Source organism: Pelmatolapia mariae, linkage group LG10_11 (assembly GCF_036321145.2).
Source record: "Pelmatolapia mariae isolate MD_Pm_ZW linkage group LG10_11, Pm_UMD_F_2, whole genome shotgun sequence".
NCBI classification, from domain to species: domain Eukaryota; kingdom Metazoa; phylum Chordata; class Actinopteri; order Cichliformes; family Cichlidae; genus Pelmatolapia; species Pelmatolapia mariae.
The window spans coordinates 24,403,830-24,430,420 of record NC_086236.1 but is presented as its reverse complement, the minus strand read 5'-3'; the positions used below and the strand labels follow the sequence as shown (position 1 = coordinate 24,430,420).

Sequence of the window (26,591 nt, the reverse complement as noted above, 5' to 3'; positions counted from 1 at the left end):
CAATAACTCTTGCCAAGATGAAGAGATAATCAGTTATGCCTGATAGGTGTAAATAACATGATGGAAATACTGCACTTTGTAATGTGCAAAAAAGGCATGTATGTAAACAGTAAAGTGATTTTTTTTTTTTTAATAAACTGCCTTGTACAGTTTTAGGGAAATACATTACATTACATATTGGCATGCCTATATAACTTTGTGTTTGAATGATTATCTCTCAGCTTTACCAGTCTTCCCTTTTACCAGTCTCAGTATTATTATTTTTCACCTTTTCAAATTTGTATAAGGAGACTTTGTATAAGGAGCCTTCATATGGTTCACCGTTCATCTGCCAGCCACCTGACGCAGGCGTCTAACTGCAAAGGCAGCAGGCTGGGTATTAACTAATGGGATTTAGCAGCTAAGGTGTCAGAACAGAGGACACACTCGATGGCTTTCACTGCATTACTGACAACGATTAATCAGCCTTTGTAATCTGATTCCTTTCACTGAGTGAGAGAAGAGAGGAGAGGAGAAAGTGCTATCTCACAGCCACTGTCATGAAAGGTGACAAGTGAAGTATTTTAATGTCTCTGCGTGCTGTATTTACATCACAAAGAAAATAAGAAAACAACTCCACTCCATGAGACATTTAGTAACCTCAAACTTTAATAAGTCATCTTTTATATATTATTGTCATAATCCTGTTGCGCAGCAGAGCATTGTGCCTCATGTCTCTCTACAGTCAGCTTTACATCTTCCAAAAAATATATAATTTCTGTACACTTGCTCTTCGATTAATGTTTATCCTCTGATTGATGGGTGACTGCTTTATTGCGTTTGAGACAAACAAGTCTTGTGAGTGTGTAATTATAATCCAAACCACTTTCAAAAGCAATATTGGTAATTGCATATATTTGTAGGACTGTAAACATATAACAATCAAGGATTTGTTAATCTTGTGCAGTGAATAACAGGCAAAATAAAAGTGATAGACAATAAAAAAAGTTCTCATTATTTTAAGCATCTTATTCATTTTAAGGAGTACAAGTGTCTGAAAACTGGATTAATCATAGCTGCTATGGGTACATTTACTGGCAATAAAGACACAAAGATAGAATTTGACCGGGAATTAGAGTAGATGGGTGGATGGTCATCTGACAATAAAAAAACAAAAACACTATCCCTAAATTTGTGAAATTCACAGAAATTTGTTATTTGTGTTCTTTTTTGAAAATTGAAATCATTCCTTAGATGCCGTCTTGTACAAGTTATTTACACGTGATGTTTGATGTAAAATGTGGTTTAGGTGGGAGTTGGTGTAGCAGCTGTTGTGGCTGCAGCACTCCCTTCTTCGACCTGGTTTTTGAGCAGGAAGAACTTCAGCACAGGGTCGAGGTACTCCATGATAGTTTCTTTCACTCCCTTCTCTAGCAAGTACCCTTCTGTCTCAATTTCAGTGTTTTCCTTTCCTGCCACTGCCTCCATGGCGGTCTGGAGGAGGCGCAAACTCACCAGCACAGAGCCCTGCAAAAGTGAGAGCGTTTGGGGAGCAAGTTAGACAAGGGTAAGCTCTTTAAAACCCAGTGTTGTATGTCTCCCATTTTATAAATTACAAGCTCGCTGTGGCACCACAATCTCTGCCTGAAATCATTGTCGGGCTTACCTGTAAGAGGAAGATTGACAGAACTCCAGCCCCAATTGTGTTCATCAGGCCCATGTAGTAGTTGACCAGAGCCTCTCTGCACCCTCGGAGGTAGATGTTGAGCTCCTCAGTTTGGTAATCATAGTTATAGTGAGCTGAATTGTTGGTAAGCTGATACTGGATGCACGGCCGTGGAGAACTGGGGTTACAGCAACTGAATGGAACTCCGTCTACCAAGTAACGGCCATCCACGTTGCTCTTGATGCGGCTATAGAAATAAATGAGGGATTACTAACGCTGTTACCACATGATTGTTTTCTTTAGTCACACTTTTTCAATCCAAACTCTTTCATTTTTTAAGAATATGCACAAATTTGAAACCCACTACCCTCCAGCCCCTTACTCTTTCACTTCCTTAGAGCTGAAATCAAGGTAGCGGTTGCTGATCCACTGGACCTCGAACCAATCCCTGAAGTCATTGTTCCCACAACACTGAAACTCCATCTGCAGGCGATCGATGTTCTGCTTCTGGAAGCAGCGGCCTGGTGTGTCTGTATCCTTGTAGAAGCGGATGCCATTCCTCAGGCCAGCCTTTAGAGAAGACTCCAGACTGCCCTTCATTGCGTAGCTCATGATGACAGCTAGCAGCATGAGCACAGTGAAGAAGCAAGAGACGGCGAAGTAGGGCTTCAAGAAGTTCTTCCAGCGAGGGAATCGCCCAGCATCCAGGGCATCCTGACAGATCTTTGATGCAAAGTAGTTGATGCCCAAGGAGGCGAGACCAACAATCATGAGGGTGTTCGGCACAATATGAATGTCTTGGTTATCCATTACCTGAAAGTGAGTCACACAGCAATGTATGGAATATTAAACCATTCAAATTTATCTCAATAATTATGCAGAACAAATAAACAAATTAGTGAAGTATGAAATTCTATGAAAATCGCACTCACAAGCCACTTTGTGAGGTACGCCTGTTCAATTACTTGTTAACAGAAACAACAAAGTAGCCAGTCACATGGCAACAACTCAGTTCATTTAGGCATGTAGACATGGTCAAGACGACTTGCTCAAGTTCAAATTGAGCATCAGAAGAAAGGTGACTTGGTGCCTGGTCTGAGTATTTCAGAAACTGCTGATATACTGGGTTTTATTTTCTACACAACCATGACTAGGGTTTGCAGAAAATTGCTTGTATCCAGTGAGCTTCAGCTCTCTGAGTGAAAATGTCTCTGTGATACTAAAGGTTTAAGTAGAAAGGCCTGACTACTTCAATCTAATAGGTAAGGAATGGTAACTGAAAAAAACACTTGTTACAAACAGGGTATGCAGAAGAGCATCTCTGAGTGCACAACACATTTAAGCAATGGGCTACAGCAGCAGAAGACCACATCAGGTACCACTCCTGTCAGCTAAGAACAGGAAATTGTGGCTACAATTTGCATGGCCTCTGCAAAATTGAACATCAGAAGACTAGAAAAATGTTGGTCGGGTGAGTCTCGTTTTCTGCCTTGTATCAATGATTTACTTTGTTGTTTTGGGGTTGTAATGATGTGGCGATATTTTCTTGGCACACTTTGGGCCCCTCAGTACCAACTGAGCATGGTTTAAACCCCAAAGCTTACATGCTCCTGACCATGTCCATCCCTTTATAATCACAGTGTACCCATCTTCTGATGGCTGTGGCCTTGTACAGGACAACACACCATGTCACAAAGCTGAGATAATCCCAAACTGGTTTCTTGAACATGATCATGTTCACTGTCCACAAACATTCTCCACAGCCACCAGATCTTAATCTGGCACCTTTGGGAGTGATGCGACACCAAAATTCAAATCATGGATGTGCAGCCAAAAAAAATCTGCAATAACTGTGTGATGCTATCATGTCAATATGGACCAAGCTCTCTAAGGAATGTTTCCAGCACCATGTTGAAACTTTGCTATGAATAATTAAGGCAGTTCTTAAAAGCAAAAAGCAGTTGTGTCAGGTGTATGTCTAATAAAATGTCCAGAGAGCTTATGTTTGCAGCCATAAACATAATTGCATGTATATGTAAACCTTTTAACCAATTTTTTCTCCTCAAATAAGTCAGACTGTTCTTCTCCAATGCCTACTATTTTGAATATATATACACTAATGCCTAGAGTACAGTCCTGAAATGAAAGTTAACATTTTTGACATCACAACATGCGTTGATGAGACGTAGAAGGCTTAAAAGGATTCCACCTTTATTTATGAAGAGAGGTCAATTTGTAAATGTGCGTAAATATATATAGAAATGCACATATTGTCAGCATTACTGTCAGATGCTAAATCTCATAATGAAGAGCTAGACCAGAATGTATGAGCCACAAGCAGCTGGGGCTTAAACGTATCGTTCAAGGATACCTGTCGTACATTTAGTAACTCAGAACTCAGTTTGTTATCCACTTCTACCATACAGAACAGACACAAACACCAAAACTGCATGAAATTGCAGTCACTTCCCTTTTAAACATGGTAGTGAGGTTCTACTGAATGTTGCATTATTTGTCTTTGGTTTGTCTTTTGTTTACATATTTGGTAAACCAATGTGATTCCAATGAATCACGTTTGTAGAGCACATTTCCTGAAGTTATATGTCAAGCAAACTAACATCTGCAGAGATTCATTTTGGTAAAATGGAAATTTAAGAAAATTGTTCAGTTTTGAAAACACAACAAAGTCTTGTGTTCAGTCAAACGGAGTTCTCTGATGATGGGATTAAACCTTTGCTGTAATCTACATAATAAGATAATATTTTCTTTGCATTTTTCAATCATTCCAAGTGTTTCAGTGTTATAATAAAACTGATCATACAAAGCTATGGTGACAGCCTTAAGTAGCAGTAGGGATTAGGGTAATTAAGACTGACGGAGCCTAATTTATGAAATGATGAGTCAGGATCCAAAGTGGGTCACAGGTGTGTTGATTGCCGATTAGCACGGAGATTTCATTTATCCTCTAAGACCTTTTCTTTTTGCATTTTCCCTGAAAATCTAGTGTCTACAGTTAAAACCCAACACAGATGGCGTTTGTTGAGTGTACTCAGGAATATTCACACCTGGTATTATAGTGGATAATCAGATTCGTCAGGCAATTAAATATATCATCCCTGATATTTAATGCACAATTTGATGTGAGATTAGAAATATTAGCACTTATTAGTGGTTTATTATTTGACATTATTTGTAATAGTTATCATTGCAGACAACAATAATTGTAATGACTTTCTTCCCATTACACACCGTTACAGTAACTATGCATACTCTTAATACTACATTGCATGCAAATAGTAATTACCCAGTAGTTATTTTCAGGCATCCTACATGACAAAAACGGGTAAATTCAATAAGTATAAGAAAGTATTCACTCTAGGAGGTCAAATTTTAAGTACCTCTGCCCTCCTGCGGAGCTCCGTCTTGAGGATGCACCCCAGGGTGAAGGTCGTGGCCCCAGCAACTGTGGCACACCAAGACAGGAGCCACAGTCCCTGGGCTAGCTTCACCCTTTTCTGAAAGGGGAACTTCATCTTCATCACCACCATGGTTGCAGCGGGGGAATCTTACCAGGTCTCACCGGGGGAGTAGGGGAAGGAGAGCGATGAGGCCGCGGGGGACGATGCTGTGCTCTGGCTGTGAGAGAGGAGAAGAGATGAGAGAGAGGACTCCAAAGGCTTAAAGATGAAGACGGCAGAACTGAAACACACCTGTATAAACAGTGTGAGGACAGTTCAGACACAAAAATAGTAGTTTTGTGAGAAACAAACAACCAAACTAAGAAGTAGAGAGGTTAGCAGAAAGTCCCTGGAAACTTCTGAGTTTTAGAGCTTTACATCACAAGTGGTGCATCTTCAATTAAACTGATGTTGGTGGGTCAAATTTTACCTTATTTTTTTCCTAAAAGATTCTGAAAAAAAGTCCAGTTATCTCCAGCAACCACTGTGTACCGTCCAATGTGCCACACAGTGGATTTGGCACACTGGATTTGGTAAACCTGGATGCAGGGGGGCGTCTTACCACTAATACCTACCTATCCTATTAAACTGGTTTGTGGATCCAGGCCACTGTCTGCTCAGCATCCGTCACTCATACAGAGGGACATGGATGACAAGCCAAATTGAACTTGACAGGGAGGTATTATTAATACACAAGTCATTATCTGTGTAATGCAGACACTTGGGACACATCTACTGGAAAAAATTGCAAAGTACAAGAAAATGACATGAGATTTAAAAAAAAATATTTAGACAAATAGGTCTAAATATTTATTTCCATTTTCAATTTGCCATTATGTAGAAGTCTACAGGTTGAGAAACAGTCAAAGCCCTGTATTGGACCCAGAGTCACTGGCTCTCAACTCTGAGTAGTAATATATGAGGGGAAGAGTAGCCAACTCTCATTACTGCCTGACTAATACTCTGAATCCAAGTAACATGGTCCCAAGGTGGGAAACATTCTCACCTCCTCCTCCATACTGGTACCAATTTTCCATTAATATTTCTGGTCAATATGATCTCTGTCATTTTCCCTGACTTTGCAGAACTCCTCTTATATGTAAGCAAACAAATCTGCAATGAATATTTGTCTCCACCTTCTTAATCAGAACATGTATACAGTGAGATGTTGATTTATTACAGTTTACAAAAGGCATCTGAAAGTGTATCACTACTGTTGTACTAATTTTGGTATCAATCCAGTATCAAGTAAATACAGGGTAAGTATTGACATTTTTGCTTTCCACAATTATTAGTCAGTGCAACAAAAACACACCTTTCAGCTTTTCTTCTATTTTGAAACTGGAATTTTTGGAGACCTGGAATGTAAACGTGCTTTTCTTTAAAGCACTTTGGATCAACTTAGGTTGTCTAAAATGTGATATAGGCCATAAATAAAATAGATGTGACAGCAATGCTATAAGTTTCAGACGTTTTTCATGTTTAAGGTGTATCTATAGATTTTTTTCATTTCCAAAAAATAATTTATTTAACTCAATTCAGTGGACTACATCACTTAGATAATAGAAACAAAGTATCCACGCTGTCATGCTAGTATTGAATTTTTACTTCTTTTTTTCTTTTTTTTTTTACTTTGCTCTGCTCTACCAATAATTACCGTACTGGTCCATTATTTGTACCCTGTTGGAGTATTTGGATAATTAACCGTGAAAGTTGGGGAAATAATTTTAATTCCCGGTGTCTCCTTCCTCGTACTAGCTGCTGCTCTGTCTGCACAAAAATGGGAGAGCTATAACTTCCTGAGTTTGCCAAACAGTATGTGCAAAACTTCTCAAGCAGAGCTCCTGCAGTGTGAACGTATATGCTCAGTATCATTTGTAACTGTGTCAATATGCAAACTGAGACAGATGGGACTCTGGATAAACTCTAGTTCAGTTTGAGCTTTTCATGAAGAAGGCATGTTCCTGTTATTTTACCTCTATTACTGGTAAAATAGTAATAGAGAGAAACACAATGGTTATTACTGTGGCTGTGGGTGGAAGGAAAATGTTCAGCAATCTTTGCAGGAATTGACTTAGAAAGTCATGTAGAGTTAGATCCACCCAAATACCCCAAAACTCTAAACCATCAAGCCTCAACGACTACCACCCGGTAGCCCTCACCCCCAACATTACAAAGTGCTTAGAGCGACTGGTCCTAGCACACCTCAAATCCTGTCTCCGCCCCACCCTGGACCCCCACCAATTCACATACCATCAGAACAGGAGCACAGAGGATGCAGTCTCCATTGTGCTGCACTCTGTCCTCTCATACCTGGACAATAAAAACACCTACACCAGAATGCTGTTTATAGACTTCAGTTCAGCGTTCAATACAATCCTCCCCTCACAACTCATCAGGAAACTGACAGACCTAGGCATCAGTTCCCTCATGTGCAAATGGTTACTGGACTTCCTGACCAACCGGCCCCAACATGTCCGGCTGGATAACCACTGGTCGTCTATCATCACAATGAACACCGGTGTACCACAAGGCTGTGTGATGAGTCCTTTCCTCTGCTCCCTCTTCACCCATGACTGCAGACCTGCCGATGGTTCCAACACAATCATTAAGTTTGCAGATGACACCACGGTGATTGGCTTCATCAAAGACAACAATGAGGCCGCAGGCAGGGAGGAGGTGGATCATCTGGCTGAGTGGTGCGACACCAACAACGTGCTGCTCAACACTGAGAACACCAAGGAGCTCATCGTGGACCACAGGAGGAATGCTGACCCACATCCACCCATCTACATTAAACGGACAGCTGTGGAGCTTGTGAACAGCTTCAAGTTCCTGGGAGTCCACATCTCAGAGGATCTCACCTGGACGACCAACTGCTCCAAGCTGGTCAAGAGGGCTCACCAGCGCCTCTTCTTTCTGAGGACTCTGAGGAAGAATCACCTGTCCTCAGACAACCTGTTGAACTTCTACTGCTGCACCATCGAGAGCATCCTGACCAACTGTATAACAGTCTGTATGGGAGCTGCTCTGCCTCAGACCGGAAGGCGTTGCAGAGGGTCGTGGAAACCGCCCAGCACCGGAGCACCACTTCCTGCCATACAAGACATCTACAGGAAGCGGTGTCTGAAAAAGGCTGGGAAAATCATCAAAGACCCCAGTCACCCAGCACACGGACTCTTCACCCTCCTGCCCTCTGAGAGGCGCCACAAGGTACCGGAACAGCTTCTTCCCTACAGCTGTCAGACTCCTGAACTCTGCCTCCTGACATCTCACCCACATCAAACTCATGGACTGAACATACACACACACACACACACAACCACCCATAACTGAACACACAGACAATGGACAAAACAAATAAATGGCCAACTGTACCCTCATACACACAATAATAACACTGAACCATTGAACTTACAACCACTGGCACTTTATATAACTACTGTATAATTTATCCATATATCTCACTGATCTCAACTGCACTACTGTAAATGCTGTATAGACAATCATACTGTACATATAATAATTAGAGTTTTACAACTGTTCAGAACTGTGTACAACTGTTTATTAATACTCGCAATTGTATATCTACAATCTGTATAGTTTTCATATTTTTAACCATATGTATAACCTGTTCATAGCCTGTACATACTTATAGTTATAGTATATTCATAACATACCTTCATACCGTGTACATTGTAACATGCCTATAATAGATCTATATTCTGTAATATATCTATATTATTGCTAAAGCACTTTCTGGATGGATGCAAACTGCATTTCATTGCCTTGTACTTGTGACATGTGCAATGACAATAAAGTAGAATTCTATTCTATTCTATTCTATTCACAGCTGAAACTGTGTCTCACTGTTTTGTTTTGTCTATTTCAGTTAGATGTGACATGGACAGAGACACAACTGTAAAATCTGTTCATTTGCAAGCTTTTATTTTGGCAGGATATTGTAATAGAAGGAAAACAGCAAACTTAAGATAATTTTCACATTTTAAAAGCTATAGCAATACCGTATTTATAAGTATATATATATTATCAGTAGCATGTAAGGCAAGCCTATCATAATTACATTTTACTATAAACTAAAAGGAAATCAGGTTCAATATGATCTTTTTAACTGTTTTAAATTGTGCTTGATGTTGTTTATAGCATTCAAGAGTGTCTAACAGTAGCTAGCTATGTAAATAAGTATAACTTATATGATGACTTTTTAAAATTCTGCAATGATGAAAAAAGAAAAGGAACTGCACTGATCAGCCACCTGCCTAACATTGTGTATGTCGTCCTTTAGCCACAAAACCACATTTGACCTGTCAGAGTATGAACTGTGGCTGTTTTGTTGTTTCAGCAGTGGAACCTTTGGATCATGTGGGCTCTGTGGTGGCGCCTTGGAGGCTCACCTGTCAGTGGTTTTGGCTGACCATTCTATTTGTATCTATGCAACAAAAATACACATTTACATTTTACGATGAATTAATCAGTTTATCTAAGCTGTACAGGATTTTCCAAGGTGCACATTTATATATATAGTATTCATCGACCAACAATCACTTTCAGCAAATGCCAGCTATAATAATTTAAAGCTAGAAACTCATCGCTTTTATTGGATACACCAGTTGGACAGTAGGAAAGTGACAGCATCAGTTTATCAAAGTAAATCCATAAAATCTACTTTTCAAATTCAAAAATTAAATTACATCAAACATCAAATTAATGTGGCTGAACCCATAAACCACTAAAATGAGCTTATTCATTAAACTTTCTACTATAGCTACATTAAATTAGGATTTTAGTACAGTCATGTTACTGTCACAGCTTTGTTCGCTCTCCTTTCAGCACCTCATCTGGAATCCCTCCTATCCAGCCATGTACTTCAGCCCTGTCCTGCTCTCTTCCCTCTGTAGTGTATGAATCACATATGAAGTGGTTTAGCATCCGCTCGGCTGACTGCAGGCTGGCCAAGCTGCTATCTGCCTCTGACATACTGCTATCTATTGGCCTCCCAATAACCCTGTGGTTGCTTGTGTTCCAATGATGAATGATCTCATTATCTAAATCCTCAGTAGCTTCATTCCCTCGATGGCGGAGGTCCATCATGGCCTCTGTGCCTCTCAGCTCTTTTTGCATGTGATGGCATGCCAGAGGAATTTCCTCCAGGCTTGCTGACCGGATAAGAATGGCAGATCCGTGATTTGGACTAGAGGACCTATAACTTCCCTCACCTGTAATGCCATCAGAAAGATTCTTCATGCCAGAAGGGCGAGAACTAGTTTGTGGTGCAGGTAAATTGTCACTGTGGGAGGTGAACTGAAGATGAGGTATTTGCAGTGGGCGTGGAGAGTGTCGTCTGGCAATTTCCTCACTTCCTGACTCGCTGTCTCTGTCCAGGTCTGCTTCCCGGTGTCTCCAGGTCTGACCCCTGTTTGATCCTGTCAGTATAAGCCGTGGGGTCTCTTCTCCCATTTCAGACCAGTCAGATTCCTCCTCCTCTGGGACTGACCCTAGAGGTTGCTCCTGCCCAGCAGCTTTAACCTTTCCAAAATTATCGTTGTCCATAAACTGAACTGGAGGGGGAGCGATTGGGAGAACCACCTGATTAATGGTATCATCTGACTGAAAATGATGGTTGTTTTTGTGTATTGCAGAAGTCACCTGAAATGAGAAGAGAAACTGATCAGTTCAATGGAATCTGGAAATAATAAATACGAAATATGATTGAAAGGAAAACAAAGGTTTTGTATGAAAAAAATTATACTAATGCCAAGTGCTACACTGTCCTCTAAACTATTTAAGACATAGGAAAAACATATTTATTCTTCATACTGTATGAAAAGACTAATATAGCCTGCATGTCATGTGGACTCTGAAACCTCAAATTTGACATTTTGGTCAATATCATCTTGACAGACATCAGAAATCACAAGGGATGAATGGATCCGACTGAGAAACTAAGGACACTCCAGATACATTTGCAACTTGTCAATCACAAGCTAGGAACACCATAAATCATGTGGTTTGTCATCTATTTAACAAATTTACAACTAGAACATCAAATTATTATTGCGGTATTGAATCCAGTGGGAATTTAGGTATTTTTCCATAAACTTTTAAATAAGCCATTCCTGATATCAAGAGTGCTGCGGGCCTGCTTAAAGACCGAATCATAAATCTCACTCTAATCAAAGAGTGATGCATTTCCTTGAAAACTGTATTTAAAAAACATAAACTACACAGGCTGTTGGTTATAAATTGCTAATGCTACTCAGACATAAGTGTTTAGACCATTGTGTGACCCACTTGTCTCTGGGACACAAACTTCAATACAAGAATGGTACATTTAGGTGAGAGTAATGATTAATATCACAAACTAACCCCCTCCTGTTACCAGTTTAAAGTTATTTTTTATATAATTAAATACATTTATATAAATATCTAACTGTATGTGACTAGAGAGTAATTTCAAAATGAATTTCTGTTATTACTGCAGCTCACCTGCAGCACCTAGAGATACTTCCCACACTTAGGGAATCACTGATCTAAACAATCAGATTTTTTTCTTCAACCTGAGCAGCCGCTACTTTGATATTTGCAAGGAATACCAGAATTAAATGTTACTAATATTTTCCAGACCTAGAAATGAAAGAATGTCAAAGAGCTTACACTGAACACTTCGCCAGAGTTGGCAAATTTCACATTACCAAGCTGCTGTGTCAGCTCTGAAATACGACGGTTCAACCTTTGTCGTTCTTCTTCCATATTTTGAGTCTGAAACAGAAGGAAAATGGGGGAACAAGACGTAATAGCTCACATATATGTTTATAGTAATGGATGTCTTACATCAGATGTACAGCCATGCTTGCTTTCTCACCACTGAGTGAAGCTTTTGCTCCAGAACATTATTAGTCTGCTGTGTGGAGGAGCAGTTATCATGTAGTCTGAAATAAGGCAAAGACAGAGTTACTCAGCAATCATTAGAACTGTTATCACTATTTGCAGTTAGTCTCTGGAAATGGCATTCTTCACCTCTTAAACCTCTCCGTGAGGTTGCTGAGCTCTGTGCGTGTCCTCTGAAGTTCTGCCTCCAACAGCTTTTGGCTACTCATGAATTCCTCTCCCAAACACTCCATCCTCACAGCTGTCTTCAGCAAACTGTGGTGCAGACCTTCATTTTGTTCCTGTATTATCCTATAATACAGACAGACAAAAAGCAAGTGTTCTCCAGCTTAGATGCATAGTTCTTTTTCTTTTTAAATGAACAGTTCTATATTTTCCATGTTATTCACATCCAAATACCCAAACGAATAACATTATACTTACATGATTCTACCCAGCTCCTGTTTCTTCTCCTGTATTAAAGAAATAAATACATAAATTTAATGAGAAAAACAGCATTCAACAGGTACTCTATTATCTAAAGTGAAAAATGAAATGAAATGAAAGATGAACACAGAATATTAGTCTAGCATGTCAAATTGATTGCTATTAGTTTGTATTTAGTAGCTAATCTATTGTTCTGTAACTAATCTATTGTTCTTTAACACGTGAACGTCATTTGCAGATCTATTGTCTGCCATGGCGTGCAAGCTGTTGCCCAAATCAATATGAATGGAAATTAGATGAACATCATTACATAACCAGTTAATAAAACACATAAAACACAGGCAGCCATGTGATCCTGGTAGTTACTTGTATGTATGAACACCATAATAGAAAACATTTTCAGTGAGTATAATAATGCCATACTTGATGTAATGATGGACCAATGAAACTTGTTCGTTCCTCTTCGTGGCTGCTGGGGTTGCTTGTTGTTGTCCCGGAAGACTCTGGTTTAATGGAAAGAGGCTCTGTCTTCCTGTGTGCCGGTGGACTGCCAGCAGAATGCCCCTTCAAATGAGTGTGGTGGTCATCATGGTCAAGATCATTGTTTCTTGAGTGGTGCTGGTTGGGATGTGATTCATGGTGGTGATGACCTGATCTGTAGTGGTCTCCATGTTGTACACAATGGCCTGGATTGTGTTGGTCTCCATGATGCTGATTGTGATGAGATTCCCTATGTTGATCTTCCTGGTGATGATGGCCTGAACTATCAACATCATCATGATGATGATCTAGACTGTGGTGGTCATGTTGATGGTGAATGTTCAAACTATGATGGTCACGGTGTAGATAGTGATGGTCTGGACTGTGATGGTCTCCATGATGACGATGATGGTCTGAAAGGTGGTGGTCTCTATGATGATGGTGATGATGATCTTGACTGTGGTGGTCTCCATGATGATGATGGGGATGCCCCAGATTGTGGTGGTCTCCGTGATGCTGATGCACTGGACTGTGGTGATCCCTATGATGATGGTGGTGGTGTTCTGGGCTATTGTGGTCCCCATGGTGATGGTGATGGTTTGGGCTGTGGTGGCCCCCATGGTGATGGTGATGGCCTTGGCTATGGTGATCTCCGTGATGATGGTGATGGTCTGGATTGTGATGGTCTCCACCATGACGGTGATGGTCTGGACTGTGGTGGTCTCCATGGTGATGGTGGTGACCTTGGCTATGGTCTTCTTGGTGATGATGGCGATGGTCTGGACTATGGTGGTCTCTGTGATGATGGTGATGGTCTGGACTACGGTGGTCTTTGTGATGATGCTGATGGTCTAGACTATGGTTGTCTCCATGGTGATGGTGTTGACCTTGGCTATGGTCTTCTTGGTGATGATGGCGATGGTCTGGACTATGGTGGTCTCTGTGATGATGGTGATGGTCTGGACTATGGTGGTCTCTGTGATGATGGTGATAGTCTGGACTATGGTGGTCTCTGTGATGATGGTGATGGTCTGGACTATGGTGGTCTTTGTGATGATGGTGATGGTCTGGACTATCATGGTCTCCTTGGTGATGGCCTTGGCTATTGTGGTCTACATGATGATGGTGATGGTGATGAACATGACCGTAGTGCTTGCCTTGGTGGTGATGGTGTGCACTACTATGATGATGGGATGGGCTATAGGGTTCTCTATGTCGATGTTGCCCATGGTAATGGTGATGTGATGCAGTGTGGTAATCTTTGTTGTGGTAAGTATGGCTATGTGAATCTCCATGGGGATAAACAGGACTGTGGTCCTTTCTGTGATGATGATGATGACTTGGGCTATTTCCATGGTAATGATGATGGTGATGGGGACTAGAAGTCTCATGGTCTCCTTTGTGGTGGTTACGGTAGCGCTTAAAAGAATGGGAGTGACGCTCAGGAGATTGAGACCATGAGTGACGTCTTCTAAAACAGCTGAATTCTGTGCAGCTTTTTGGCCTATGATGCATGTGATGGGGTGACTCTTCAAAATAGCGACTTTCACCGTGGAAAGATTTAGACTGAGACAACTGCGAAGAGTGTGAATATTTGCTGGAGCTAATTGAGTCCGCACTGGTGGGCCGGCTTCTTTGCTGTCTAGGTTTGTCAGTCCTGCTGTCCGCCTTCCTGGATCTAAGAGAGGCCTGCCCTGGACTGCTGGGTCGTTGCGCATCTGTCACGCCAAGAGTGGTTAGCCTCATTGGGCTGAGCACCTGCCGAGTAATCTCATTAAGAAAAGCAGAGAACTTCATTTTTTCTTTCATTAAATTTTTCCTGGCTTCATTTTTCCTCTTCTCCGATTCATTTTCATCCTCATTTCCATGTCCTTTGTCTTTGGGTGTGGTGAGAGCCTCCATTGATTTGGCTTTGCGGAAACTTCCATCATTTTCAAAGCTTCTTGTAATTTTCTTAGGGCTTTTTAATGTTCCTTTTTTGGGGCCACAACGAGAGGACTTGCTTTTCTCTTGTTTCTGTTTGTTGGGCAGCTCATTTAGATTAGCTGGTTTGTTTATCAAAGGAGCCATGTCATCTCCTTCATCAAAGTACTTGTGTTTTCCAGAGATATCGGTCCAGGATTGTGAATGCTGTGGCTTCCTGAAAGGATTGCTATCTGAAGTGTCACTGCTGCTGCTGTTCTCAGAAGACAGACTAGAAGAAGAGGAAGATGTTGTAGAAGAGGAAGAGGAAGGGGAGGAGGAAGAAGAAGAGGAGGAGGACAAAGAGGAAGATGAGGATGTCGATGAAGATGAAGAGGATGAAGAAGAATGGCTTGAGGAACTTGAGGAAGTTTGTGAAAGAGAAACATGACGATGGTTTTGCTTGTGGTGGTAATGGTGAGATTCGGACTGATGTTGACGGTTGGTATGATGATCACTCAAAATGCTCTCCTCTGCTGTTGAATGAGTGCTGTTTCAAAAAGAAAACATGGGTGTTAAAGGGCACACTGTCTACAGTAAATGAATTCTGATACGTGGTTAGCCTAACTACCAACCAACCCCCGAGATTCACTTCCCCAGACTTTGAAGGACAATTTTAAGAAGAAACAAAAATTCTATTCTGATAGCATATGGCATGATTGGTGAAAAGGTTACTTCTCATCACTTATAATGGAAAAGACCTCACATGATTCATCCTTATTTTGTAAAAACCCCAAAAATCTATATGAAATGCTTAAATAATTATTGGTAACATACAGTTAGAAAAAGGATGGACTTACTCATGACTATCGTCATCCAACCTTTGTTTATTATCGTGACGCTGATGGCCTTGATTTTGATGGTGGTGCTTCACATGTGGAGCTTTTGAGCCAGGTGGTCTTCTGTGCTTGTGCTCTTTTTCTTGATGATCACACATTTCTGCCTTGTGACTTATGATCTCCCTGGTGTTCTGATGAGGATGTACAGGTCTGGCAATGCAATCAAGAGTCCTCAGACACGTGCACAAACTCAGTTCCTGGGAAAACATTTGCTTTATTTACAACTTCGCAATATAAATCCCTCTGCTTTGATCACATTGTTGCCTCTGCTAATGTAAATGTGAAAGGTTTTTGAATGAATTGTGATAAAACATTGTAGGGGTGTAGGGTAGGATATGTCAGCAGTCCATTAAAATTTGGCTTACATCCACCAATTCTTCAAGGTCAATGTAATGATTTATTAGTCAAGAATTGACAAAAAACCTTATAACTTAGAAACAAAAATAAACACCACAACAAAATTGTGGTGTTTATTGTACCATAGAAAGATTTAAAATATTATGTCACATTTAACCTCTAACCTTTGCTTCAATGTGATAATAATCATATATAGATCTATTTAAAACTATATATCTTATTGTCATTGTTTGTACTGATAAGGTATTGGTATGTAGTGAATGATACATGAGGATTCTAAATATCACATTACTTTGGACCTCTGACTTCTTCAAGGCCAAATAAGTTAAAACTTTGATAAAACTTTCTCTTAAACTATGCTTAAAATTCTGTTGCCTTTGTTTGCGTTGGCAGAATAAAGGAAATGAAACTGGTATATGATGGGGATTCTTACATTATAGTTTGTATCCAAATGTCACGTCACATTTGACCTCCGACCTCACGTTTACATTTCACATCTGCCTGTCTTTGAAGTTGACCCCAAGAGAGTGAGCTGCCTTAGTGGAGGTTTGTGCTTTCAGAGTCTTGCTTATTTTTCTGTCATATTCAAAGTGTGCATAATAACAGGAACACAGCAATACTTCAAATTTGCATCTATAAAATCTGAGAATGCCTGTTATAATATACATTCAGTGATTACAAATTCATAGATCTATTCTAGATTACTACAATCTAGATCCATAATGAAAACAAATAACTTAAACTTACTTAAACTTAATTTAAACGTAAAATTACAGCATTAACATCAGTCTCATTTCTCACATGTAATGAAAAACAACAGGTTTCGAGAGGATGAAAAACTGTTTCAGCTGCTTTTTTGTGACTAACTAAGCTGCCATAGAGACAAGAGCTGTACTCACAGTCTTCCACAGGCCCTGATGTTCACAGAAGCTTCCCTTGTGTGATGCGCCTTCTAATTGAACTGGGAGGCACATGTGAAGCACACACACTCCCATTTCAATTTATACTCCTGCACCGTCCAATGACAGAAAGGAGAGCTGCCGCGAGCAGCTACTTTGAACTCTATTAAACTCTATTGAATACTCTGTACGACACCTTTTGAATTTAAAAATAACCAGCTGAATGAGGAATGTATTGGTCTGTGCATGTACAGTATAACTCCAAAATCAATACAAGCCACATGTTCACATTTCTGCAGTGTACATTAAAAAAAGCCTGAAACATTAATTTTCACTGCAGTTTTCATTCACTTTCATTTTTTTTTTAATATTTCTGGATTTTTGTACTGGTTTTGTTCTGCTGAAGCTGCAAGACATCGAAGCAGCGCTGCATTATTTGAACTTTGTCTTCCTGTCTCAATATATCACCAAAGAAGTCTCAAAAATCACAAGAATCTATCTTTATTTTGGAAATGGCCTGAAGACACAGCGATAGAATGAAGCCTTAATGTCACTGATGTGAGATGCTATGCCAGCCAAAAAAACACAATGGCTTCCAGCATTCATTGCTCAGTGTGCACAGGGGCACGTACAGCTGGGCTCATCAAAAATAGGAACAGCAAAGGGAACAAAATGTGAGGTAAACTCTGTTTTTGAAGCCAGTCTGTATGACTGCAAGGCATGGTGGTGGGTGGGTATCAGATGTTATCTTCTTGTATCATACATTTCACAGAATGCTCTTTTTTGTCTCTTAATGTGTTAGAGATGGGAAAATGAAAATTCTTCTGTTAAAAAGGCCAAGCTACCCTATAAAACTCACTCCAGATGTGAGAGTTCATTACAAAGACATTTTTACCGCCTACGATTGGCATCAGGAGTGCAGCGAGGTGCAGGAAAAGTGTGCAGCGTGTTAACAAGAAAGTGTGAACGTATTGATCAGGATGCCCCTATTATGTCAGTGCAATGGACAATCTAATAACTCAGAGTTACTGAGAAATACATTGAACTCCGATAGAGTGACAAAAACCATTAGACTTCACAAAGCAGTCAAGCGGTTATGTTAAACCACCACAGAAAATTTTCATGTATCGAGTAACATGTCGGAGAATACAATCAAAATATTCTGGTGTATACCACAGAGCTGTGATCCGCTTTGTAATTTTTGCAACATGTGCATGTTGATAACTGCTGGCAGGTCTCCCCTCATCAATGTAACCGTGGCTCAGAACCACAGACAATCAATAGCATGCACAATGGAAAGCTGGGAGAGTCAGATAATGCTCATGCGCATTGGTGGATATTTATAACACTAATATCTACACAGGACACAATAAAGCAGGATGTGGCAAAGTTACATCACGCAATAAGTCATTGCAGGCAGAAATGAATGCTGTACTCTCCACGCTAAAAGACTGTGATTGTCCTTTTTCAAATACATTTAATTATTATAGCTTTTAAGTAAACTTTTTATGCAGGGAAAATATGACTGTTGAATGGGTATGTTGCCCTATCATGTGATGCAGGTTCACTTGGTACATCACATGAACAATCCAAAGCATGCCTTAAGGTCACTTACTGAATCTCAGACCAACTGTTTGGGCCTCTGGCATTTTAATAATAAACTAACAGAAGTAATACAGAGATTTTAAATGTGGTACAGTTCCTGGTGCCAGGTGTGCTGGTCTGAGTGTAGCTTGGGAACACCAAGCAAGGGAAGAGCCAATCACAAGTGAGTCACACAGGTGATTGCTGCCAGCTGTAGGGCCTGCTTCCTGCCTGACTGACTTCCAGATCTGACTAATACTTTTGTCAGATAAAATGAAATGACAGATATTTTATGAGTAGTTTTAATAATTGTAAAGATTTACTGTTTCTGTATTGGTGTATTTTGTATTTATTAATTCATACGTTACTTTTAATTGTAGGCAGAAAATGAGCAGAGCACTGGCTGCCTTTTATTTAAGGATTGTTTTAGACGCCATTCACAGCACTGACTTGTTTAGTAATTCTAGCGGCTGTATTTAGTGTAGATTTTTAATTCCTTGTTTGCTTCTAGGACTGCAGCTGGTGGTTGCCTCCAGTCACGGGAGTTGTTGCCATACAAGGAATTCAATGACTTTTGCAGTCATATAATTTCTTTGCATGTTTGTACGTTTCTAATAAATGGCCAGTTGTGGTCTGTTAATTGAAGCTCCTGCACTGAAGCTCCTATTGCCATTTTCACATGAATATTTTATTGCTATTCATTTCCACACTGGCATTTCCCCACCCAGCCATCTCCGGGGTTTACAAAGGATGTTCTGGAAAAAAGGGAGAATATCCAGTGAGTGGCATCTCTCTGGGAGAAAAGACAATGTTGCCCAGACTGCTTTAAGTTGATAGGAAGGCAACAGTAACGCAGATAACCATGCATTACAAAGTATGCAGAACAGCATCTCTGAATGGAGAGCACATTGAACCTTGTAGCAGACGGGCTACAGAAGACCACATCAGGTGACACTTCTTTCCGCTAAGCAGAAGAAACTGAAGCTACAATTTGCACAAGTTCACAAAAACTGGATAATAGAAGAGTGGAAAAACATTGCCTATTCTAATGTCTTCTGCAACATTTACATGGTAGGGTGAGAATTTTGAAAAATGAAAGAATGGATCCATCCTGCCTTGTATCAACAGTTCAGGGTGATGGATTGTTTAAAGGTCACAGCCTGCATGAGTATTGTTGCTGACATGTCAGTGTCCTTTATGACCACAGTGTACCCATGTCCTAATGGCTGCATTGTTACTGATCTATGAAGTAAATATGGGCCAAATATCACAAAACCAGAGGAACGTAGTATTAGCAATGTGTTCCTAACAAAGTGGCCAGTGAGTGTGTGACGAGATGAGACTAAAAGGTTTAATATGATTCTGGATCTTTAAGCCCCAAATTGTAACTATTATGCTTTTGAGCACTGACTACTGTCATATGTACATAACTATTCAGGAAAACCCTGCATAAAGTATTTAATTAATAATAATAAATTTTAAAACAGGGGAACTGGGAGTCTGTTCAGAGGGCAGACTCTGATCTTTAAGAGCAAAGTTAGACCAGCAGGGGGAGTTGAGTTAGAGTTGCTTGCAGTCACATGGTTTAGCACCGCGTTGATTATTCATCAGGCTTTGTCTACACCATGTAGGCCTGCTTGTATTTTTTTTCCTAATGTATCAAGTCCGAGCATGCAGCTCCTTCAAAACATATAATTTTAAAGCCCATGCATACTCCCTGTTGAAAAATTAAAAAAAAAAAAAAAAAAGTATGATTTTAAAATATATCCTGATTGAAAAACGTGAAAACCTACTGAAATAAGATACAAACTCCAAAACCTTTCAAAGTCACCATTTATTAGAACAGATGTACTCTATATGTAGTGTTTTGTCACAGTGAGATACTGTAGAAGAGAAGACGCACTCCTGCAGGCTGCTGTCTGCAGGAGTGACAGCAGTTGTTTTTTCCTTTCTTCCTGCTCTTTGAAGGCTGGAGAAATCATCCAGAAATGTTGTCATTTATGTGGGATCTTATTTACTCTTAAAATCACTGGTCTGCATCGCCAGCAGTCAGCAGGAGCTTCATTAAAACTGGGCAATAAGATAATAAATATGTTTGATATACGACACTATAAAGTGCAATATAACATATCCCCGCTGAAGCTATACAAATGGCATTTCAAACAAAGCTCCCGCATGATTTCTGTTGCGCACAGCAGAAGAATACATCACCATAAAATTAAAAAAATACTGCCTTTCTGGAGCATTTCTATTTAATGGCCAGTCAAAAATATCAGGAAAAATGTACACACAGTATGTATGGAAAATCTAAAAGCAAAGCATTCAGTTTTCAGGAGTAATGCAGACACTTATAAATAGTTGTGTATTATGTGTGGGGTACAACTCCAGTTATAAGGGCAACATTTTCTCAATGAGAGATTCACAACCCTCAAAAACAAACCTGTAACTGGAATCTGTTTAAATCTGCGTAAAGGTGGCTTTTTTTGTTACATTCTGGCATTTCTGCCAGCTTAAGATGTTCTTTCAACATCAACAGTGTTTAGTTTCTAGTAAACTTGAGGAAAAAGAAAAAAAAAAAAAAAAGAGAAAATCAAATTATAAAGATCAGTGACAAATATTATACAAATACTGCCCCTCTTTATCAAAGCAACAGTTACCAAATCCTTTGCCAAAACACACCAAGCCTTGGTCACGTCCCCAGGTCCATGGCCCTGTGTAACAGAGAGAAATCAGGGATTGCCTCCACTATAAAGTACAGCCTCTTCCCAGTGGGTAAACAGCACCCTCTGGTGAGCTAACCCTATAATAGTAGTCCAGTTTCAGCTCTTTTTCTACACAGGCATACGTTGTGTAACGCATGAGAAAAAGAAGGGGTCATTGCATGTCATTAGTTTTTCCCCACACGGATGTTGGGGTTAAGAAGAGGATCTAAATTTGGGTCTGAGCCAGCCGACGCGCGTCCAAGTTTAGCCATGATGATTATCAACGTAAAGAATCCCAGAACTCCGACCAGCAGAAGCATGAAGACGCGCTGTTTCCAGGAAAGAGAGCTCCGCTTTCCACCAGTGCGGTTCCTGGAAAGATCACAAGAACATTCCCATATTATTTTCTGTCACAGTAAATAAAGAAGTCTCTGTCCCAAAATGCTGTCATATAATACTAACTTGAGTATTTGAGCAAACCAACTTAACGCTGGTCGCCGCCGATACTTGTCGTCATCAAAGTCGATCTGTGTCACAGAGCTGTGACCACCGTCCCGTGTGTCATATACCTTTCTCGGTGATGACGCTGGAGGAAAGAAAAGGATTATGTCTCAGCAAGAAAGGAAAACTGTTTTTATATTATATTTTGAGCTACAGAGTTCAAGAAGGCTCTGGGCTCAAACCCATTAGCCAGCTAAGATCTTTTTATATGGAGTGTGCAGGTTCTCTCCAGGTACACTGGTGATTCTAAACTGGCTGTAGGTGGATATGCGAGTGTGAATAGTTGGCTGTCTCTCTACTTTAGCGCTGCCATGGACTAGTGACCTGTTCAAGGTGTACCCGCTCATTTCACCCTGACAACCGACACAGGCTTCAGCTCCCCCCATGCGACCCTGAATTGGACAGCTGGAAGAAAATGGATGGATAGAGTTTTGACAGCAGAAATTTATGACACGTCCTCCAGCTGCTATCATGGCTGTCCCTGAGGACGTAGCACAGAGATGAATGGGGGAGAAATAACGGACAGGCATCTTGCCCCAATTCTGTAAATTTCAATTTCTTGGCCCAATTTGGGCATCAAGGTTGACGCACTGCTCCACAACATCGTGGACTGTCACCACTAGAATCTTAATCATTGTCTGCACAAAGACATTTTAGGGGAGCACTTGGGGAAACTTGGGGTTGAAGAGGTTGGGTATAAAAGTCAGATGGTGGTAAAAGGACTTATGTTTTACACCCTGAATGCATTTTGGCGTTTATGAGAATGCTTATGAAAAGTTTAGCTTTGTTTGGCAAAAAGGGTGGAAGGATTCAAGAAATCGGTCTCAGCAGAGAGTGGGAGCAGATTGGAAGGGCTTTCTGAGCACTGTACCTGTGTGTATTGTGATAGTATCGCCGGCGGTGCCAGTAGTAAAGTTGATCATAGAGTGCTCCTGCATGTTTGGATCCCCATTCTTATGAGGACCTCCAATGTCTCCCTGTTGTGGAGGTGAGATGTAATTAGATGGTGCGCTGCTGGTGTAAGAATGGCTGGGGTACATGTTGCTTTGTTCTTGTGCTGTAGAAACACACAAAAAAAAGAAAAAAAGAGAGACCGATGATCTGATCTGATGTTTGCTACTTTTATTACAAATGAAAAAACTTCAAATAGAACGGAGAAGGAAACGGAGTAAGGCTTACAATCAAATGTTGACCAGTCTGCATAATCTGTGACATCATTAGATGCAGTCTCATCAAGGACCTGGACAGGCTCCTCAATCTGAGATAGTCAAACATCACTCGCTTCATTATCTCAGAGCATCACACGTGTAAACTTGATATTTAAATACAACCAGAAAATGCTAAGAATGGCTGTGTATGCTTTTTTTACTTGATTAGTTTTTCAGGATACAACGGCAACAGGGAGATTACACAACAATGACTTACCAGTGGCAGCCCCAAACCAGCTCTAGCCCAGTTAACAGATGACAGCTGTTCTTTCAGCACATCAGCAACTGGGCTGGCCATGTTGGTAGGGGGGAAAACTGGACCCTGGCAGGTGGGACACTGGTATCCTGCTGGGGCCGTATGGAGGGGCAGTCGAGATGCCAGGTTATTAAGACATGCCCAGTGAAACACATCTGTGAGGGAAAAATAAAGTTTCACTTTGCAGAGATAGGATCAGAATCGTATTTATTTAAGCTATGAGCACAAAAAAAAATTTAAATAGTCCATTAATCTTTGCTGTTCTGCTTACAATGAACTGCTGACTTGTACAGGAAAAGAAACTTGAATCTCACCGTAGCAGATCAGTCTGACAGTGTCCTGTGCAGTGAGTGGATTATTACACAGAGTACAGTTGGGGTTGTAATCACTGTCCTGAAGCCATTGCAAATATGATTGCACAATACACTGAAGGAGAAAATGTTAAAAACACAAAAGGTTACTGTGATACTACAAGTTTGTACAAATATGCGCGACACCATGCATTCACCCACTAACCTTATTGTGGTTGGAGACAAGGCAATGCTCGCACACGTTTACACGGTGTTCGAAGCAGAATAAATTGGTCACTTTTCTCTTTGGACACTTGCAGAGACCCATGGCCACCTGCGATCTGCTGAGGACAAACAAGTAGTTTGTGTTGGACTCCTAAAAAAGCATGAGCTCAGACTGAGGATCACAGTTGTCATTATTTTGTAACTTCAAGGCTACACTCCATTTTACTATGAGCAGAAGCTACAAACATGAAGCATGCCTGTAAAACATGAGACTTTTAAAGGCTCACATTTAATCTAGTTATCCTGAAGCCAGCTGCACTTTAAATACAGCTTAGAGACAAAAAAATGACATAACTTTATTTGTTGATGTTTTCCTGACAGGAAATGTTTGACAAAATTCCTGACATTGAGTGTAGAAATCCTCCTGAATAAAAAAAAGTAATGAGTCGGGTTTTAACTTAAGTTATGTTTTGCTCAAGAAAATAAACCTATTCAACATCTGGCATGAAAAATATTTAATGGCTTTAATACAAATTTAATTTTATGGCTTGGAAACTTGATATGTCAGTATATATCAATATAAAAATGGTATGTGATGATATAAAGAGCTAGCTTTGTCTGCTTTCTTATTCACAAAGAGAAACGCATATATTTGGTTTGAACCAAATATATTCCCCAAGGAATCTTTGTTTCCTCCTGGGATCGAACTGTGGATCTTTTGCTGGTCAGGCAAATGTAAACCACCACACAATGAAGCCAGTATGCGGCTTTGAAAACAGACAAAATTTATGTTTTTATAACGGTGTGCATATATATAACAGGTATTTCATTTTCTGCTTTCGCCTAACACACATTCTTTACATATTTCTCCAAAGAACAGATCCTATCTTGATATGTTACAGTACTTCCTACATAGTTCCATACAGAGTTACAAATGATGTTAGTATTGCAGGGGCTGAAGTCAACTTGACTTCAGCTTTTCTGAATTTAGAATTCTGTTAAATATAAGTGACGTTTCCTGAGTGTTTTGCCCTAGCTAGGTGATATTAAGTACAAAGGCTGAAGTATGGGTGGTCTTCATAACTACTTCGCTGATGTCACCCTGTTGTCATGTCACAGTCAGCAAATGAAGTGTCCCAAACAAACCTAACACTCTTTGGATATTATAACGCAGTTTAAAGGCTGGGGTTTCAAATCATCGCCACCTTCTGCCAACGTGCCATAATTTAGATATGAGCAATATACCACTCAAACACGGCAATAGATGCTACTCATTGTATTTACTGTCAGTACTTTTTATTTCTTTATCTGTAATAGTTGCACGCAGTGTTTGGACGTGGGAACTTCCCATAAGTAATTCGAAAACCTAGCTGCTCAGCATCTACGTCTTTTTAAATATCAACTAACACGTCTTGACAGCTGTAACACCCGGCCACAGCGTAATTCCCACATTTAACTGAGCTAACAGCGGCTAGCTGCTAGCTCAACTGGAAGTTATCGGGTAAAGCAGCGTTAGCGAGCTAAACTAGCTAGCTGTTGGAGTTGACGAAGTTCAAATATAGACAATAATTACTGACGTTACCTATCAGACAGACATTAATCGAGTCGCTTTCGCTTTAGGTGATGTGGTACGCCTGTCATTTAAGCTTCCTTGCTGAATTCACATGGAAGGCGGCTCCAGAGGTTGTCATCAGTAAAACTGGTTCCTTCCTCCTTCTGTTTATGTGCCACGTCTCTTCCGCTTCTCTTTCTTCTTCGTGTATTTTTGTAAACAAACCGATTGGCGTATGCTGCCATCTGCTGCGTCGAAGCGCACAGGACTACCCCGTTAGAATGATTTCTAAAAAGCTGAATGTTGTCATATCGGCAATTAAATGTATAAAAGTGATAAGTATAAACCTTAGCATGAGCCAGGCTTTGTTTTGTAAATCTGTTTCTAATCACAACCAACTTATGCCAAAGAGGCATAAGTTACAGACCCTGGGCCAAATGTTTGACGGGCACTAGCCAACATGTTTTTTTCCTTCTTCAAAAATTACACATGAATTATACAGAATACTTGGAGTATGGCATGTGAGATGTAAATTAAAAGCATAAACTTTCATGTTTTTCATGAAACACTAACACCATTATACCCCCCACCCAACCACCCACCAACCCACCCACCCACACACACACACACACACACACACACACCTCCCTTTTGTTTCTCTTTCCCCTTTTCTCCTAGTCTGCTCTCCAGGGGCTTGTGTCTGACTGATGAGCTAAATTGGTCTTCCCTTTTTTTCTATTTTCATAATACTGACTGCACAATTCAACTAATTATATAATTCCATCGATAGATAGATAGATAGATAGATAGATAGATAGATAGATAGATAGATAGATAGATAGATAGATAGATAGATAGATTTCCTGCATTTTCTGTCAATTAGAAATCAGCTATAACTCCAGATAAAGACATTACCCTTTCATCATCAAACCAGGCTGCACAATATAGATTATCGACCTATGTTTGTGCATGCATTTTTTGAATAGCTGATCAATGAATGTCTGTGATCATTTACTCATGTAGATCCCAGCAGTTTGAGTTTCAGTTTGGTTCAGTAATATATCATGAATGCAAATGGGAGTAAAGAAATACAGCAATAACAAACGTGCGTAGAATACTTGATAATTTCAGATGGACATCAGCTGCGAACAAAAAATAACAATAAAAGAAAAAGAAAAATCAGAGCTTCTGCTTTAAAAAGTATAGCCACTTCCACATTGGCCACCATGACAGATCTCAATCCTGCCCTGACAAGCAGCTTTTAAATGCATGGTAATGACATCTCTGCGGGCATGATG

At 40.2% G+C, this 26,591-nt stretch overlaps 3 protein-coding genes across 6 annotated transcripts; all 3 read right to left on the bottom strand.

The window, feature by feature from the left end:
* Window positions 1–626: 626 nt before the first annotated feature.
* rom1a (retinal outer segment membrane protein 1a) lies at window positions 627–5,663 on the bottom strand. 2 transcript variants are annotated; one of them, XM_063485622.1, is made up of 5 exons: window positions 5,534–5,663; window positions 5,044–5,281; window positions 2,028–2,458; window positions 1,646–1,892; window positions 627–1,506 (listed from the first exon to the last, which is right to left on the bottom strand). In XM_063485622.1, exons 2-5 carry the CDS (start codon window positions 5,191–5,193, stop codon window positions 1,285–1,287), a joined length of 1,050 nt encoding a protein of 349 aa, XP_063341692.1. In that variant the 5' UTR covers window positions 5,194–5,281; window positions 5,534–5,663; the 3' UTR covers window positions 627–1,284. The 2 variants fall into 2 exon arrangements, with proteins under 2 accessions (XP_063341692.1, XP_063341693.1); XM_063485623.1 differs by lacking the exon at window positions 5,534–5,663 and adding an exon at window positions 5,356–5,449.
* Window positions 5,664–9,034: 3,371 nt separating this feature from the next.
* On the bottom strand, window positions 9,035–17,086 carry si:dkey-273o13.3 (filaggrin). 2 transcript variants are annotated; one of them, XM_063485819.1, is made up of 8 exons: window positions 16,976–17,086; window positions 15,681–15,916; window positions 12,862–15,370; window positions 12,436–12,464; window positions 12,142–12,303; window positions 11,987–12,053; window positions 11,779–11,883; window positions 9,035–10,770 (listed from the first exon to the last, which is right to left on the bottom strand). In XM_063485819.1, exons 1-8 carry the CDS (start codon window positions 17,069–17,071, stop codon window positions 9,928–9,930), a joined length of 4,047 nt encoding a protein of 1,348 aa, XP_063341889.1. In that variant the 5' UTR covers window positions 17,072–17,086; the 3' UTR covers window positions 9,035–9,927. The 2 variants fall into 2 exon arrangements, with proteins under 2 accessions (XP_063341889.1, XP_063341890.1); XM_063485820.1 differs by having other exon boundaries at window positions 15,681–15,869; window positions 16,976–17,047.
* Window positions 17,087–20,378: 3,292 nt separating this feature from the next.
* Window positions 20,379–25,482, bottom strand: zfpl1 (zinc finger protein-like 1). Of its 2 annotated transcripts, none has more exons than XM_063486018.1 (8): window positions 25,324–25,482; window positions 23,743–23,860; window positions 23,541–23,652; window positions 23,188–23,381; window positions 22,942–23,020; window positions 22,634–22,819; window positions 21,724–21,847; window positions 20,379–21,633 (listed from the first exon to the last, which is right to left on the bottom strand). In XM_063486018.1, exons 2-8 carry the CDS (start codon window positions 23,842–23,844, stop codon window positions 21,447–21,449), a joined length of 984 nt encoding a protein of 327 aa, XP_063342088.1. In that variant the 5' UTR covers window positions 23,845–23,860; window positions 25,324–25,482; the 3' UTR covers window positions 20,379–21,446. The 2 variants fall into 2 exon arrangements, with proteins under 2 accessions (XP_063342088.1, XP_063342087.1); XM_063486017.1 differs by having other exon boundaries at window positions 23,743–23,857.
* Between the last annotated feature and the right edge of the window lie 1,109 nt (window positions 25,483–26,591).